General features: G+C 45.5%; 2 protein-coding genes across 2 annotated transcripts; both read left to right on the top strand.

Moving 5' to 3' along the window:
• Positions 1-398: 398 nt before the first annotated feature.
• On the top strand, positions 399-5,287 carry itm2ca (integral membrane protein 2Ca; the record flags this gene model as incomplete). The annotated part of the gene is made up of 6 exons (XM_079225277.1): positions 399-491; positions 2,027-2,170; positions 2,869-3,057; positions 3,808-3,918; positions 4,068-4,218; positions 4,326-5,287. 6 exons carry the CDS (start codon positions 399-401, stop codon positions 4,415-4,417), a joined length of 780 nt encoding a protein of 259 aa, XP_079081403.1. The 3' UTR covers positions 4,418-5,287.
• A 2,082-nt stretch (positions 5,288-7,369) lies between these two features.
• On the top strand, positions 7,370-15,696 carry prss16 (serine protease 16; the record flags this gene model as incomplete). Its single annotated transcript, XM_079224914.1, has 12 exons — positions 7,370-7,519; positions 8,186-8,285; positions 9,693-9,822; positions 10,246-10,369; positions 11,527-11,604; positions 12,659-12,706; positions 12,863-12,979; positions 13,724-13,888; positions 14,111-14,252; positions 14,784-14,963; positions 15,411-15,565; positions 15,637-15,696. The coding sequence occupies 12 exons, from the start codon at positions 7,370-7,372 to the stop codon at positions 15,694-15,696; spliced, it is 1,449 nt and encodes a 482-aa protein (XP_079081040.1).
• Positions 15,697-17,494: the final 1,798 nt, after the last annotated feature.

Genomic DNA, 17,494 nt, shown 5'->3' with positions numbered 1-17,494 from the left:
GCAATAACTTTGTTATTAAGCCAATTTGCATGCGCACTGATACAATAGTGCGTTTTTGTGAATCGAGTCTAAACAGAAAGCACCGCACTAGTCCTTTAAGGGCAAATATTTAAAAAATAAATAAAAAAAGAATTACCCAAAACAGCACACTTCCGGTAGAACAAGACAAATCAGAGAGGGGCGCAACGGTGAGAAGAGGACGTTCCCGTCGACGAGGTGAGGGGCTTTATTGTTGCAGGAAAGGTAACACAGACGAAGCGCGAGGACACCTGCAGACAGACAGGACACACACAGACAGACAGACACACACACACACACACACACACACACACACACACACACACACACACACACACACACACACACACACACACACACACACACACACACCGAGAGACATGGTGAAGATCAGCTTCCAGTCGGTCGCGGGACAGAAAGTGGAGAAGGAGAATGATGGCGACAAGACGGAGATCCTCATCCCTCATCCGATGGTGAGTATAACGCGTCACTTATTTTTATTTATTTATCATTATAATACATAATATGTGTCGTAGTCGTCTTGATGTGATACGTATGTAATGTGCCCGGACTCTCTCCTCCCTGGTGTTGTTGGTCTGCGGGTCAGCGTGCACCTGCACAGTCTGAACAGCAGGGGATTTTTCTTCTTCTTCTTCTTTTTTGTATTTTTTTTGACAGCATTCATCGCCATTTGGTTTTTGGAAACAAAGACATGCCCATTGCTGCCTGCGTTGCTTCCTCCTGCGACACTATGGCTTGACGCAAGTTATTAATAACGTGCAAAAAAAAAAAATGCATGCTCTTTATCTCGAGGGTGCACAGATGAATGCAAGCAAAACAAAAGCAATTTAACAATATAAAGGATTTGGGTTGGCTTTTGCGTCATAGCTGACATAGATGCATTTCCTCCCATGCATAAATAAACAACTCCCCCAGCTTAAAAAAAAGAGAAGATAGAATGCAAGAAATGTATGAGATTTTGGCTGACAAAATGGCAGATGGGTTGCAGCGCATGCAAGATTGTTTTTTTACTGCTCTAAAGGAGGCAGAGCTCAACTTTGCTGTAGCAGCATCCCTTACAAAGACACACGTAGGACCCCGGAAGATGTGATGTCGACAGGACGTCATGCATGTGCCGTGAATATGTGCCAAAGCACAGAGCTGCAGTGGCTCTATGTGACTTTGAAACCTGATCAAAGGTATCGAGCAGGAGGCTCGGGCCCTCGTGGTGTGTCACGCTCTCGGCTGGCGTGAAAGAGCCTCTGTGTTCTCCCCTGTGGCGGCGTGGGAGAACACAGAGTCTAGAAGTGTGTGTGTGTGTGTGTGTGTGTGTGTTCGCACGTGCACAGTTGTCGATTTGTCCTCATGCACCCTCTTGTTCCCACAGAGAACAGCGTGCCGGACTGAAACGAGTAACAGGAACGACGTGTTCTGCAGACACCGTGAAACAAAGGCACAGATTTCTATCTTTCTTGTGTCATCTCCTTTTTCTTTTTCTTTAAGTGATGGAACATGTTCGCACAGGATTGTCATTACTTTCCTACCGTTTTCCCGTGCACACAATTATTTTCCTCCCCTCTCCCTTGTCACATCTCCAAGAATAGCAACCATTGTTGTTTCTAAAGCCGCCACGAGCAATTCGGCAGCGCAGCTCCGCTCTGGTGATCATTGTTTTTGTAAGACGCGCAGTGAGTGGCTACTATGTGTGTGTAGTGCCACCCTGCCAACAGATGGGCTGCGAGACTGGAGGCGTCTGGGAAGATTACTCACCATCTCTCAGTCAAGTTTTCATTTCCATCAGCTCCGTCATCCCTTCCTCCGGCCGGTGCTCAGCGCTGCTAATTCCCGCTTTTGAAAATGCGCCGTTAATGTGAGCTTCTGTTTGAGCGCTTCGTTAATTTGGGTCATATTTCAGCCGCTCGTCAGATGAGAAAGCTGCATGTTGCATTGAAGCTTCTCTGTTAGGATTTTTGAAGTATTAATATCGGTGTTTGTGTGTGTTTTCCAGGATGAGGATGAGCTGGTCCTGCCGCTGCGGCCCAGAAAGTCTGCCCTCAATGGGCTGTGCTGCCTGACGTTCGGCCTGGTTGTGTTCATGGCCGGTCTGGTCCTCGCCTCCATTTATGTCTACCGCTACTACTTTATACCTCATGTGAGACCCGATTACATCTTCTGTGTGTTGTACGTGTCTCAGAAGGGCCCTCGCACCAAAACACTGTATTCATGAAGGAAATGATGCCCCTTTTGGGGTTTTATAACCTGCCCCGATAGATGGGTTGTAACACAGAAACATCTGGGGAGTCATTGGAAACTGTATAGGGAAAAGAATACATGGCATGTGATTGGATGAAACATCTATCAAACAAACTCAAACATATTTTTTTCATCGAGTAAAAAACCCTTCTGTGCCATTCTTCGCTCTTCTTTCAGATGAAGAAACACTCTTGAGTTCTGATATAAGCGATGCTATTGCAGCATCTAAGTTCTTTAGGAGCTGCCATTTTTGTTTTTGTCAATTTCTGGCAAAAACGTTCACTTCATCTTGAGGTTTGAACTGATTAGAATTTAGTTGTCAAAGGTTCTTGTGACCTTAAAATACATGTGTTTTTTGGGGGAGGGGGGGTGCCACAACTCAAGATTTCTGCTAATTGTAAAAAATGTCACACTGACACTGTCTCTGAAAGGAGAAAATGACAACGTGACATTTTGGACAGACATGGACGTAAACTGCAACTGCAACACACCTAAATGTATCTCATTTAAGCCCCTGCTGCAAAAGGAGGATATTCTTTCCGAGGGCTCCAGCCGGTGTTTGTTGATTCAGAAGCTAATTTGTGTTTTTGTGTGCAGCTCCCAGAGGAGAACCTGTTCCACTGCAGGGTTCTCTACGAGGACTCTGCGTACGCTCCGCTGCGCGGGCGCCAGGAGCTGGAGGAGAACGTCGGCATCTACTTGGGCGACAACTACGAGAAGATCACGGTGCCCGTGCCCCACTTTGGAGGCAGCGACCCCGCCGACATAATCCATGACTTCCACAGAGTGAGGACACACACACACAGAGTCACACTTGCATAGAGAACAAACAAAGTACACAGTTAAATCTTTACGGCAAGAGACTGAAAGCAAATACATAAAAAAAATAAGCGGCCTATAAAAATAAAATAAAATGTTCACCAAGGACAGTCTACAACCATGCTAACGGCTCCTGGAGGCCATACTAAGGCACCGCTGGGGTTTTGTTAACATCGGCAATACTAACATGCTCTCAAATTCATATTTTGTTCTGATGATGGCGCTGAGATGAAAACGCAGTGGATCCCCAAAGTCAGTAGGATTCCTCCTCTGGGGACCATGAATGTGCATTAAAAAGTGTAATGGCTGCAATCAGTTCAATATTTGTTGGGGACCCAAATTACATTTTACAACATTATAGTTGCCAACATATAACAAAAAAAATAAAAGAAACACCTACCGTAAAAGTCGGGTTACAAGCCGCTCCTACCTCCGGTCAGTGTCCCGCTGTAGCAAGCTAGGAGCAGCGCTAGCTAGTGCTGCTACTAGCTCCCCGCTCCTGCTGCTAGCTCCCCGCTGCTGCTGCTACAGTCCGAGTCCTCCCTCTGGGAGCTAGCGGAGAGCTAGCGGAAGTTAGCGCGGAACTAGCATGAGCGCCAGCTGGCTACAGCGGGGTGAAAATGGGGACAATGACCGAAGGTAGTAGCGGCGAATAACCCGACTTTTACGGTCAGCATTTCAAATGTTGTCTTTGATAAAACTGTTTTATTTTTCCAGGGACTCACAGCCTACCATGACATCGCTCTGGACAAGTGCTACGTTATCGAGCTCAACACCACCATTGTGATGCCGCCACGCAACCTTTTGGAGCTCCTTATCAACGTGAAGGTAACACAACTGCAATCTTAGACTTAACCTAACTCGACTTGACATCTTCATGAGCACCGTTTTCTCTCGAATATCTAGAAAGGAATGGTTTTCCTTGTCGCCTCCGCTGTTCCCCAATGCCACAAACCTTGTACCTCTGTCTCTTGCAGAAGGGAACATACCTGCCTCAGACCTACATCATCCACGAAGAGATGGTGGTGACCGGCAGGGTGCACAACATGCGTCAGCTGGGACCCTTCATCTACCGCCTGTGCAACGGGAAGGACACGTACCGCCTGAACCGCCGCGTCACCCGCAGACGTGAGTTGGGGTTTATCTGAACGGATTGAAGGGGACTGTTTGTTTGTCTCGTGATCAGATCCAGTCCCATCACCCACCCCCCATTTCTCCGTGTCTCCCCCTCCCAGGCATCAACAAGCGCGAGGCGAAGGACTGCCACCACATCCGTCACTTCGAGAACACGTTCGTGGTGGAGACCGTCATCTGCGATGAAGAGTGAACGCGGCGGTCCGACCCGCTCAAAGTCACATCTCCAGTCACCGCCACTGTAGCATCCTCCTCTCGGTCTCAGTTACACTTAACTTGTGATTTTGGTTTGATGCTGTAAAATATATTTTTGCCTGCCTATTTTATTTGTTTCGTTCTTTCTAATTTCCCCTTGACGTGTGACGCAATACTAAAACCGTTGGTTCTAGCACAGGATTTTCCATGTAGCAATGATTTATAATTTCACCACCGTCTCCTCTTCCTCTGTGAGACGGGTACCGCCCTCGGGGGAGACGACCGTCTCCACGTGTCGCCATGGAGACTGCTCTTTTGTTTTTTTGTTTTCTCGGAGGTGTCTCCAGCGATCATCGGTGCGAAGCATGACGCCCCGCTTCTTCTGAGCAAAACATCGTCCGTGGATTTAAATCATTCCTCCGGTTCTCTGTAACGCTAACGTGTAACTGCCGATGACTAGTTGCTTGCTTGCATCTCTTGCCTGGCTCCTGCTTCCTTGCTCCCTTGCTCCCTTTTCTGCTTTTTATTTCCTAGAAGGTTGCATTAGGCATTAGGTCTGCGTTCACCTTTGTGGTTGTTGTTGTTGTAAAGTATTCCATCTTAATTAAAACAGAACTTTATTTTGATTGTGCTTTTCATCAATGCCTTTGTGACTCATTTTATTAAATTGTTTTAATTAATGCGTTTGTTTTCCCTTGCATGTGTTTTATCTATAAGAGAAAAACAGCTCTGTTAGAATGTTTTGTAAACCAACGCTTAAAGCCTTAGTCTGGAGTCAGAGACTGGACTAAAGTCAATACTACTGAGAGGGAACATGTTCTCTGCTATGTTACTCAAACAATATCATCTTTGATCTGTATATTTTGTCTGCCAATTAAATCAGTCTGTGAATAAAGTAGTGACATTAACTCGGTGTCTGTTGATGCTTCGTTAACTTTCAGACTCCCACACCTTTTGGCATCGTGACATCATGATGCTGCAGCCAGAACTAAATCATTTCACTTCTTTGTATTATTGTTTTTTTTTAAAGCAGCAATTTGTTGTCAGATGCGAGATAATGTCATTGTTTGTTTTCTTATATATAATTTACAGGAGTGAGTTTTATATGCAGAATATTACCTCCATCACCGAACTGAGGAAGGTGCAGTTCAAAAAGTGTGAATTAAGATTATTTTGTTCAAGAATTAACTTTTCACACTTACACCATTTAATTCAAACAACTCATGTGTTTTTACCCAAATTATGAAAACATGCAGTATTTTTAGATTCTCTTCTGTATTAAACCATGCAGAAGGTTTAAAAGGCCAGATCCTGAGATACATTTTTCTGGCCGTTACAACAAATGATTGAGCCGTGATTTAAAAAAAAGAAAGAAATTCATCTGAATTTCACAGCTTGTTCTTGTATTCAGACAACACATCATGCCTCCTTCTGATCCCTCTGCTTATTTATGATTCTGATGCTGATTATAGCTTTTATCATCATTGCGTATTGCATCGAGTCGCTAATTCGACTTCTTCTAACGTCTCCATCCTCATCTAGCTCACAGCCATCTGCTACACATCGGAAGTGATTCAGATCTTTTTTCTTCCTCTTGATGTCTACGCTGTGGCCTCATTTGACAGCGCAGTGTGTAATATTAGATTAATGTCAGAGATGATATCCTGTGCGGACTACTTTGCCGATCCTTAAATGACTAATTGCTTTTGCAACGATTACTTTTGGATCATTTCAGATCTGCACACATGAGGTCATCTAGATCCCTGCAGTCTGCTGCAGGCTCACACGGAGGCCCTTCCATCTGGCGAGGCTTCGGACTCCGGAGCTGCCGGCTCTGTGGCGAGAAGACGAAAGGCCTCGGATCAAATTATTTATAACATAGGAGAGTCAAACTGTGGTAATACATGACCCAGTGGAGATACCATGAGCAAGAGCATGAGATATGTCCTATTCTTCTCATCCGAGTTTAGTTAGTTTAGTCCTAAAGAGCAGTCAGCTATGTCGTCAACTCTCAGCTTTTGCTATAAGAACACAAAACACTGAGAGAGGCAGTGAGTGTTTCTTGGAGTTAGGTTTGTGTGTGAGTCTGTGTGTGTGAGAGACAGTCCTTCTCACGGATGCAACGCATTGCTTAAGAGGAAAAAGTGGAGAAAAAAGCTCCTGTAACTCAACCACTCTGAAAAAAGCCATTACAAGGCAGAGAGCTCTAGTTACGTCACCAAGCTGATGCTCTATTTTGCTGAGCAGTTATATATGGCACACACACACACACACACACACACACGCTTCATGGACTATATAGGGAGGTGGTGAGCGGTGGAGATCCACCTGACACATTTATTCTTTCACATTTATATTAAAGTATCCTGATTCGGTGAAGATGCTTTTCTCCCCGAGCCGCTGTCTCATCCTTCTACTCCTCTTCAACTCAGCTGATGCCGGTGAGTTGATGAATGCTCCGTTGAAAAATCTAAGCAATTCCCAGACATTATGGATTTGCTATAAGGTTTTTTGAAGACTTGAAATATTTTTAGCCGGAAGACAAAAGGGAACAGACGCTGCCGGTGGCAGACGATCCCTTTTGGAGGCTGACGTTAGATGTCGGTCCTGAAATAGATCAGAGATTTTGTCGAGTTTAAAGTGTTTTTTTTGCCAAGTGTCACAACATAAACTATTTCTATCAATCAACCGGATGATGGAGCCTTTTGAGAGGAGGTTCTCCGCTCTGGAGGCCAGCAGGTCACTAATAATAAACTGTATTTATAAAGCATTAGAAATGTCTGACAAATAATGATAATAATAATGTAAAAAAAGTTTTAAAGTAATACAACACTGAGCAAAGAAGCAACAACCCCCATCGCACAGGACTGGGAACTATTTACACGACTGTGCACAAGTGTCCTTCTCTCTATTCCCTACATCTGTCTGTCTTTCTTTTTTTTAAACCTTAATGCCAGGACGGATTCTGGGGAAGATCAAGGAGCGAGTGCGTAATCTCCTGCTGCAGAAAGCCAAGCAGCCTCTTCAGCATGTGAAGGAGGGCCGGATCCACCAGCGGCTGGATCACTTCAACCGACTGGAGCTCAGCACCTTCCCTCAGGTAGAGAGAGAGAGAGAGAGAGAGAGAGAAAGAGAGAGAGAGAGAGAGAGATCGGCAAGGCCAAGCTTAAACTGGAGATCCGTATCTCTGTAAATTACTTTAAACTTAGACGGTAAAGAAGGAAGTGGTCACTGCTCGCTGCAGCTGCTTCAATCAACTAGTAAACTGATGATCACGGTCATGTCATTGTGTTGGATGCTGCTATTTGACCATTTCTTGGCTTGCAAAAATAGGTTGTAATCTCAATGTTAAGGTTATAAAAATATCAAAATACAGGCCTGACATTTTGACACTTGATAAAATAACATTTACACAAGTTTCTCTGATCTCATAACCTATATGAAGTCAGTATTGGATTCAAAGCATCAGAGCCTTCAGAACCTTGCCTTCTCATGCTATTTCTGAGGATTGTTCAATTTTTTCCAATGCAAAAAGATGAGCAAACAGCTTCCTGGTCATCTTAAATCCATCTCATCCCTCACTGAACTGTGCTGCTTCCATGTTGCTCTAAATCTGCTCTGACGCAGCAGTGAGTGAGCTCAACAGCTTGCATTGAGCTCTCACTTTCATTTGTGGCTGCCAATGTGCAAATGTGGGATTACTTACACAAAGCAATGCTGCTGGTTCGGGTGAACCTGAATAAAACATTTCTTTCTTTCTCCCCAGAGGTTCTTCGTGAACGAGGCGTACTGGCGGCGTCCTGGCGGTCCGGTGTTCCTCTTCATCGGAGGGGAAGGGCCCATCTTTGAGTTTGACGTCCTGGCAGGTGATCCTGCTCTCACCTGTCTGTCACACGCATCCAGATCCAACGGATTAAAACACACACCTCGCAGATTCAGAAATGAAAGTGGAAACAGGGAGTGAGGCTTCATGTTGTAATGCAACACTTGTTTGCTTTGCTTCATCTTGTCCTGCCCAATTTCAATATTCACAATCTTTACTCTCTTTCTGCTGAGAATAGTCTCATTCTTCTCCCTGATCGTCTAGCCTGGAGTATACAAAGTATATGTCTAAGAAAATGGAATCATGTCTAAACTCTCATCAAATGTATACACTCTCTCTGTTGTTGTACATCACACACACACACACACACACACACACACACACACACACACACACACACACACACACACACACACACACACCTTCTTGACACCATTGAATTCCCTCAAACTGTCAGAACCAGAAGTAGAACCAGAACCAGAAGTAGAACCAGAACCAGAAGTAGAACTAGAACCAGAATTAGAACCAGAATTAGAACCAGAACCAGAATTAGAACCAGAACCAGAAGTAGAACTAGAACTAGAAGTAGAACCGGACCAAAACCAGAACCAGACCTAGAAGTAGAAGCAGATCTAGAAGTAGAACTATAATAGAAGTAGAACTATAATATAAGTAGAACCAGAAGTAGAACCAGAAGTAGAAGTAAAACTATAATAGAAGTAGAACCAGAACTAGAAGTAGAACCAGAACTAGAAGTAGAACTATAATAGAAGTAGAACCAGAAGTAGAAGTAAAAGCAGAAGTAGAACTATAATAGAAGTAGAACCAGAAATAGAAGTAGAACCAGAACCAGAACTTGAAGTAGAACCAGAACTAGAAGTAGAACTAGAATCGAAGTAGAACCAGAAGTAGAACCAGAAGTAGAAGTAAAAGCAGAAGTAGAACTAGAACCAGAACCAGAACCAGAAGTAGAACCAGGAGTAGAAGTAAAAGCAGAAGTAGAACTAGAGCCAGAACCAGAAGTAGAACCAGAAGTAGAAGTAAAAGCAGAAGTATAACCAGAACCAGAAGTAGGAGTATAACCAGAAGTAGAACTAGAACTAGAAGTAGAACCGGACCAAAACCAGAACCAGAACTAGAAGTAGAAGCAGAACTAGAAGTAGAACTATAATAGAAGTAGAACCAGAAGTAGAAGTAAAAGCAGAAGTAGAACTATAATAGAAGTAGAACCAGAAGTAGAAGTAGAACCAGAACCAGAACTTGAAGTAGAACCAGAACTAGAAGTAGAACTAGAATCGAAGTATAACCAGAACCAGAAGTAGGAGTATAACCAGAACCAGAAGTAGAACCAGAAGTAGAACCAGAAGTTGAACCAGAACCATAGCAAAAGAGAACATGTTTTGGATGTAATGTTGCATTTCTTGTTTTAAAAAACAAAACGATGCTCCAGGTCACCATGCCGACATGGCCGAGGAGCACGGGGCGCTGCTGTTGGCTCTGGAGCATCGTTTCTATGGCGATAGCATCAACCCCGACGGCCTCAAAACGGAGAACCTGTCGGACCTGAGCAGCCAGCAGGCGTTAGTGTCGACTCCCTGCCAGCTCGTGTGTGTGTGTGTGTGTGTGTGTGTGTGTGTGTGTGTACATGTGCATGCATGCTTGTAAATGTGTGTCCTTCACCTCACTGCCTCAATACATAATGCATGTGCATGTGTGTGTCTCCTCTCCTTTATGTTTATGTGTGTGTGTGTGTGTGTGTGTGTGTGTGTGTGTGTGTGTGTGTGTGTGTGTGTGTGTGTGTGTGTGTGTGTGTGTGTTGCATCAGAGGTTTCCCGGTATATTGGAGCCCCACGTCACGGCCACCAGCACCTTCATGTCTGAGCATGTCTCTATGATTTGTGTGTCAGGTGGAAGACTAAAGCGTTGTTGTGTGTGTGTGTGTGTGTGTGTGTGTGTGTGTGTGTGTGTGTGTGTGTGTGTTGTTGTTGTTTTTTTTGGTCCAGGCTTGCTGACTTGGCTGTTTTCCACCAGCACATCAGCCAAAGCTTCAATCTGAGCCGCAGCAACACCTGGATCAGCTTCGGAGGCTCGTACTCCGGGGCCCTGTCCGCCTGGTTCAGAGGGAAGGTGCATGCGGCGTTTCACAAGCACAATGAGCCATACGGCTATTTCAGCGTTGAACTCTGAGACCATTCATAACTTAAACCGTTCTAAAGCTTTCTCATTGTCAACAAATCCCACGAAAAGATGGAAATTGTCTCTTGACCCTTTTGGACTTTCCTCCTCTGTCTGTGGCTCTTTCCGTCCGTCGCCATCTTGTTTTTTTTGCCTGTTGCCATCTTGGTTTCTATCTGTCGACATCTTGGTTTCTATCCGTCGCCATCTTGGTTTCTGTCTGTCCCCATCTTGGTTTCTGTCCGTCCCCATCTTGGTTTCTATCTGTCGCCATCTTGGTTTCTATCTGTCGCCATCTTGGTTTCTGTCCGTCGCCATCTTGGTTTCTGTCCGTCCCCATCTTGGTTTCTATCTGTCGCCATCTTGGTTTCTATCTGTCCCCATCTTGGTTTTTGTCCGTCCCCATCTTCGTTTCTATTTGTCGCCATCTTGGTTTCTGTCGTCGCCATCTTGGTTTCTGTCCGTCCCCATCTTGGTTTCTGTCCGTCCCCATCTTGGTTTCTATCCATCGCCATCTTGGTTTCTGTCTGTCGCCATCTTGGTTTCTGTCCGTCCCCATCTTGGTTTCTATCTGTCCCCATCTTGGTTTCTATCTGTCGCCATCTTGGTTTCTATCTGTCCCCATCTTGGTTTCTATCTGTCGCCATCTTGGTTTCTATCTGTCCCATCTTGGTTCTGTTTGTTGCCATCTTGGTTTCTATCTGTCGCCATCTTGGCTTCTATTCGTCGCCATCTTGCTTTTTTGCCTGCTACCATCTTGGTTTCTGTCCGTCCCCATCTTGGTTTCTATCTGTCCCCATCTTGGTTTCTATCTGTCCCCATCTTGGTTTCTATCTGTCGCCATCTTGGTTTCTATCTGTCGCCATCTTGGTTTCTGTCCGTCCCCATCTTGAAGGTTTTTATCTTCTCATGTGATTTGTTGACAATAACAACATATATAATAATATATAATGGTCTTAGAACCCAACTATATGTGTAGATGCATTTTCTTTTCAACATACAGATAACAGACAACGCACACACGTTATACAAATGAAACAATTTACATATTAGTTCACGTTTAGCTCTTGTTTCACCTTTTTCTGTGTTCCTCTTTCACCCGACTGCAGTTTCCTCAGCTGGTGTACGGGGCCGTGGCCTCGTCTGCTCCGGTCAGGGCGCAGCTGGACTTCTCTGCTTACAGCAATGTAAACTGGCACAAACCATGGTCACCATTAATATTTAATATTAGCATATTATCGGCGCATACTGGGGTCATGAGTCCCAATGCCTCTCTCTGCAACTTAACCTTGGAAACGCAATTCTTTTGACAAGCTTCAAGAAAAATATGTTAAGTAAATTACCAAAACAAAGAAAAGGTCACAAGTATAGCGTCCCCCACAGGCGTAGATTAAATCACATTATTTATGTGTGAAATCATCAAACCCCCCACACACATTACCCAGAAATGTTATCAAGGACGTGACCTTTAAATACTCGATTTTACCGCCGGCCTTCAATTATTACACATTATTACACGTGCATATAACTGCTATATCCGTCACTAATTAGCCTCGTGATGCTAATCCTCTCGCCTCCTCTCGTCTCCTCTCGCCTCCTCACACTTCCTCTCACCTCCTCTCTCACACCTCCTCTCACTTTGTCTCGCCTCCTCTCGCCTCCTCACACCTCCTCTCTCACTTCCTCTCACCACCTCATTCCTCCTCTCGCCTCCTCTCGCCTCCTTTCACCTCCTCTCGCCTCCTCTAGGCTCCTCTCCCCTCTCCTCCCCTCCCCTCGCCTCCTCTCACCTCCTCTCACTTCATCTTTCCTCCTCTCACATCCTCTTGCCTCCCCTCACCTCCTTTGCCTCTTCTCACCTCCTCTCACTTCTTCTTTCCTCCTCTCATCTCCTCTCACCTCCTCTCACTTCGTCTTTTTCTCCTCTCACCTCCTTTCACTTCGTCTCACCTCTTCTCACCTCCTCTCACCTCCTCTCACTTCGTCTCGCCTCGTCTCGCCTCCTCTCGCCTCCTCTCACTTCGTCTAGCCTCCTCTCACCTCCTCTTGCCTCCTCTGACCTCTTCTGACCTCCTCTCGCCTCCTTTCACCTCCTCTCGTCTCCTCTCGCCTCCTTTCGCCTCCTCTCACCTCCTCTCGCCTCCTCTCTCCTCCTCTCACCTCCTCTCGCCTCCTCTCCCCTCCTCTCACCTCCTCTCGCCTCCTCTCGCCTCCTCTCACCTCTGTGATTTCTTGTTTCAGGCGGTCGGCTTGAGCCTCATGAACGAAGCAGTCGGCGGCTCCTTGAAGGTGTGAAGGCCGCTCCCCGTCTGTGCGTCCCATGACAGGCTTCACGTGTCCGTCTGTCTCACCTGTTGAATTCCCTCTCCTCCTCTCCTGCTCTCCTCCTCATCCTCTCCTCCTCTCCTCCTCTCTTCCTCTCCTCCTCCTCCTCTCCTCCTGCAGTGTCTGGCTGCTGTGCGAGAAGCCTTCGCTGCTGTGGAAGCCGTGATGGGCGTGAATGCCAGCCGCGTGGCCGAGGACTTTGGATGCTGTCAGACCCCCAAAGGTCTTGATGATCAGGTGACGCTTCAGGGGGAACATTGGAGGCTGCTGGGGCAACAAAGAAGCCTTTCTGTGGCTTCTTGTTTTGGGCATTTTTGTACATTTTTACCACTATTTTAGAGGTTTAGTGAACTCTCAATACTTTGACGGTCAACATGTGACCACTAAACTTTAAGTTTAAGTTTAACTTTAAGTTGGACAAAGCATACCTGTATCCAACCTCTAAGTCGCTGGTTCCCAACATGTACGCCCTATTAAATGCATTTAAGTCAAAACTTTGTTGAAACTCTAAATACAAAAAACTAAAACATATACACAAAATATCTTGTTTCGACCAGTATCATTACTTTGAGCTCTCTTATCTAAAAACTTTACTTTTGGCTAATTATTTAAACCGTTTATGTATTTGCTATTTAAACCATTTATCTCTTTTTAGTTCAGCAAATATTTATTGTATTTATAACTTTTTTAATGATTTTTGTTTGTGCTTATTCAGCCATTTATCATTACATTTTGGTGTTTACAGTATAACCATTACTATTTACACGATTAACCTTTAGTAATACTATTTTAACTGTACTTGTATCAAAACACTAAACAAGTGAACCTTTATATTTTAAATCAAACTGTAATTTTGAATCTATTGAAATTAATTGAGCTACTCCACATCATCATATTTGACTTTTTATTCATTTTTTCAACTCAGATGCAGAACAAAATGCTTCTGAGAGGAAAATAAATATTTGACTCTCCACCTCTCAGATCGAGCTGATGCAAAACCTGGCCGACATCGTCATGGGAACGGTGCAATACAATGAAGAGGGGGTGCTCATGTCCATCGATGAGCTCTGCGGCGTGATGACCAACAAGAGCGAGGCCTACGAGGACGAGGTGGAGGCGTACAACCGCCTCGCTCAACTTGCACAGGTATGGAGAACACAAGGGTGAACCCTTTAATCTTTTAATGCACCGTATAACCACCAGGTGTCACCATTGAGCCATTTTCACGGTAGAATTACGCAGCCAGAGATGCAGAGGGTGGTGTTTTATATGTGGTGTGTGTTATTTCCTGTGTGTGTGTGTGTGTGTGTGTGTGTGTGTGTGTGTGTGTATGTGTGTGTGTGTGTGTGTATGTGTGTGTGTGTGCAGATCTACCATTCCTCCAGCGAGGAACCATGTCTGGACATCTCACACGAGAAAACAGTGAAGGACCTGATGGACACGAGCCTCCACTCAGGCAGGAGAGCAGCGAGACAGTGGACCTACCAGACCTGCACCGAGTTTGGCTTCTGTACTACACACACACACACACACACACACACACACACACACACACACACACACACACACACACACACACACACACACACACACGCAACAAATATCCTTATAAAATACACCAAAAGCACATTTGGATCAAACAAGTTTGATGAATGGATAATAAACATATAATACATGATTTAGCCCACACACACACACACACACACACACACACACACACACACACACACACACACACACACACACACACACACATACACACACACACAGACAGACAGACAGACACACACACGCACGCACACACACACACACGCACACACACACACACACACACACACACACACACACACACACACACACACACACACACACAGACAGACAGACACACACACGCACATGCACACACACAGTATTTTCAACACAATCACACACACACCAACAACAGATATAGTCAATCATCATTCTTTCTATTCTATTTTCTGACACCCTTTCGTTGTTCGTGTGTGTGTGTGTGTGTGTGTGTGTGTGTGTGTGTGTGTAGACCAGACTTGTGAGGACGCCTCTTGTCCGTTCTCCGGGATGGTGACCCTTCGGTCCCAGACTGAACTCTGTCCGATGCTGTTTGGCATTTCCCAGCATTCCCTGCCTGGCCGCGTTGCCTTCACCAACACTTACTATGGAGGAGACAACCCCCACACACACAGGGTGCTCTATGTCAATGGTGAGACTTGGTTTACTACAACATCACAACAAGCTATATAGAAAAGGTGCACTCAAGTGGTTCTTGGCCGAGAGGTACTCAGCAGCGCGTGTGCCGTTAGCCAAACATAACAACAGCGTGCTAACACCCCCCACAGTGAGACTGCAGATGCACTCAGCTGTGTTATCACTAGCGCCCACTACCAGCTGGGCAGAGTGGAGCAGAGTCAGCAGGCAGTCAATGCTAATTAAACTGTTAATATAAGGGTGTTGTGGGGAGAGTGTGAGTCACAACATGAGCATGCAGGGATAACAGGCCGCCCAAAAATATTCCACAGTTTGCAGCAGATTAGCCGCGGACAGACACAGAGGCGCACAGTCGCTCACATAGTCACGGAGGCCTGCGCCTGGACGGAGATAACGGCTGAGCCTGAGAAAGTAAATATATTTTCCTTTATCGTCGCCTCAGGGGGAGTCGACCCGTGGAAGGAGCTGTCGGTGGTTCGGGACCGGGCCGAGGAAGGAGGAGAAGCCCGGACCGTCTTCATCCAGGACGCCGCTCACTGCGCCGACATGATGAGGAGGAGAGGCACGGACCGGCGCTCGCTCAAGAACGCCAGACAGGTTTGTTATTGTGTCATCTGCATCATTTTTAGATAATTAACTTCTCATTAAACTGTCCTTTCTCCTCCCAGGAGATCGAGGGATATGTGGTCATCTGGCTGAAGATGGCGGCCATGGAGCAAAGGGTCTGATCCGATCACATTATAACCGGATCAGCTCTTATCACTGTTCCCTGAAACAGCTTCATGAGCTGGTGTGCATGGCAACTCTGCTTCATCATCATCATCCTCTATTTCCTCTCTGCCCCTCCTGCCCTCCTCCATTCATAACTATCTCAGCACTGATTTGTGCGTTTGTGGCTTGGTTTTTATCTTTTAAGTATTTTTTTAATGCGTCTTTATGTTATTCCTGTTTTTAATATTCATATTAATTTACATTCCCTTCATTTTAATTTTCCCGGCTATCTTAGTTGTTTATATCTATCGAGTCTTAATGCTTATAATAACCCTGATTATAATCTGTGTTTCGTATATTAGCTTTATTTATTATTTTAAACAATATTCATCGGTTGTCATTCCCTGTATAATCACTAGGGTGCGATATTGCTACATTTCTTGATCCTCACTCAACGTAACACACACACATTGTGAATCAAAGCTCAGAATAGTTTGCCACGCTGTTGTTCATAATAAAAGGGAACACATTTACAACACTTAGTGCAGATTACATTCCAGCAGCATTGGTTAATAATGAGCCACTGAGTGTGTGATGTCACAGTGTTGTGTTGTTGTGTTGTAACAGTGTTTGTGTGAGAGAAAGGTGAGGAAGCACCAGTTGTCCTAAGGCCATCTGTTTGCTCTGGGCTGCATCGTGTGAGTGTGTGTGTGTGTGTGTGTGTGTGTGTGTGTGTGTGTGTGTGTGTGTGTGTGTGTGTGTGTGACCCTCCCTGCAGGGGGTCAAAAGTGGGAGGTCATGACCCCGCTGACCCCGTGGGAGTGGAGATCATCAATCAACTAGGGGCTGGACAGAGCAGCAGGAGGGGACACACGCAAACACACACACACACACACACACACACACACACACACACACACACACACACACACACAGATACTGTAACAAATATACTTATAAATTACACCGAAAGCACATTTGGATCAAACAATTCTGATGAATAGATAATAAACACATAATAAATGATTCAGCCCACACACACACACACACACACACACTCGCCCCGCAGACATTAGCAGCCATAGGCTGTGTGTGTTGTGTTTGATAACATACGTGCTTTCTTATTCATGGAAAGCTCACAGATGCTATCTCTCACTTTCAGCCCAGAGACAAAGCTTTAAAGATGGAAAGAAAGCGAATAAACCTGAAGCGATTCTTCACTGCAGTGCCTCCATTTCTTCCGCTCATCTCTTTGCTATTGTAAACAAGCACACCCACAAATAGACACACAGACACACAAACACACACATTAACACACCAGCAAGAGCCACTATCAGGGTTATCAGCCAGCACTTGCAGAGCGACAGGGCATGCTTTCTCTCTCTCCTCCTCCTCCTCCTCTTCCTCCTCCAGCCTGTCCTGTTGATCAATGAGGAAGTTCTCGGGCCTCAACTATTAATCAGAGCCTATCGGCTATCTGTCTGCAGAGCCAACCAATCACGGCCCTCCGACAGCTGGGCCATGAAAAATGTGGCCCGGGTGGATGGAGGGGAGGTTTGCGGTGGGGGAGTTTAGGGTGGAGGGGTCGAGGAGGAGGGGGAGGGAGGTGAGGGAGCACTCTATCTGATCCGAGTCAGGTCACGGCTGCACGACTGCACTTTGTGCACTTACAGCTGATTCTTACCATAATGATGACACACACACACACATGTTTCATAACCAACACACACACACTAATCCACTTCAATGGACACATTGTGTCCCCGATTCCCACTTACATGCGGCACCCCGCTGTGTTGGCGCCGCCTCCCTCGC

This window comes from Taurulus bubalis (genome assembly GCF_910589615.1).
Source record: "Taurulus bubalis genome assembly, chromosome: 10".
Lineage (NCBI taxonomy): Eukaryota > Metazoa > Chordata > Actinopteri > Perciformes > Cottidae > Taurulus > Taurulus bubalis.
This window is presented reverse-complemented; position numbering and strand designations above follow the sequence as displayed.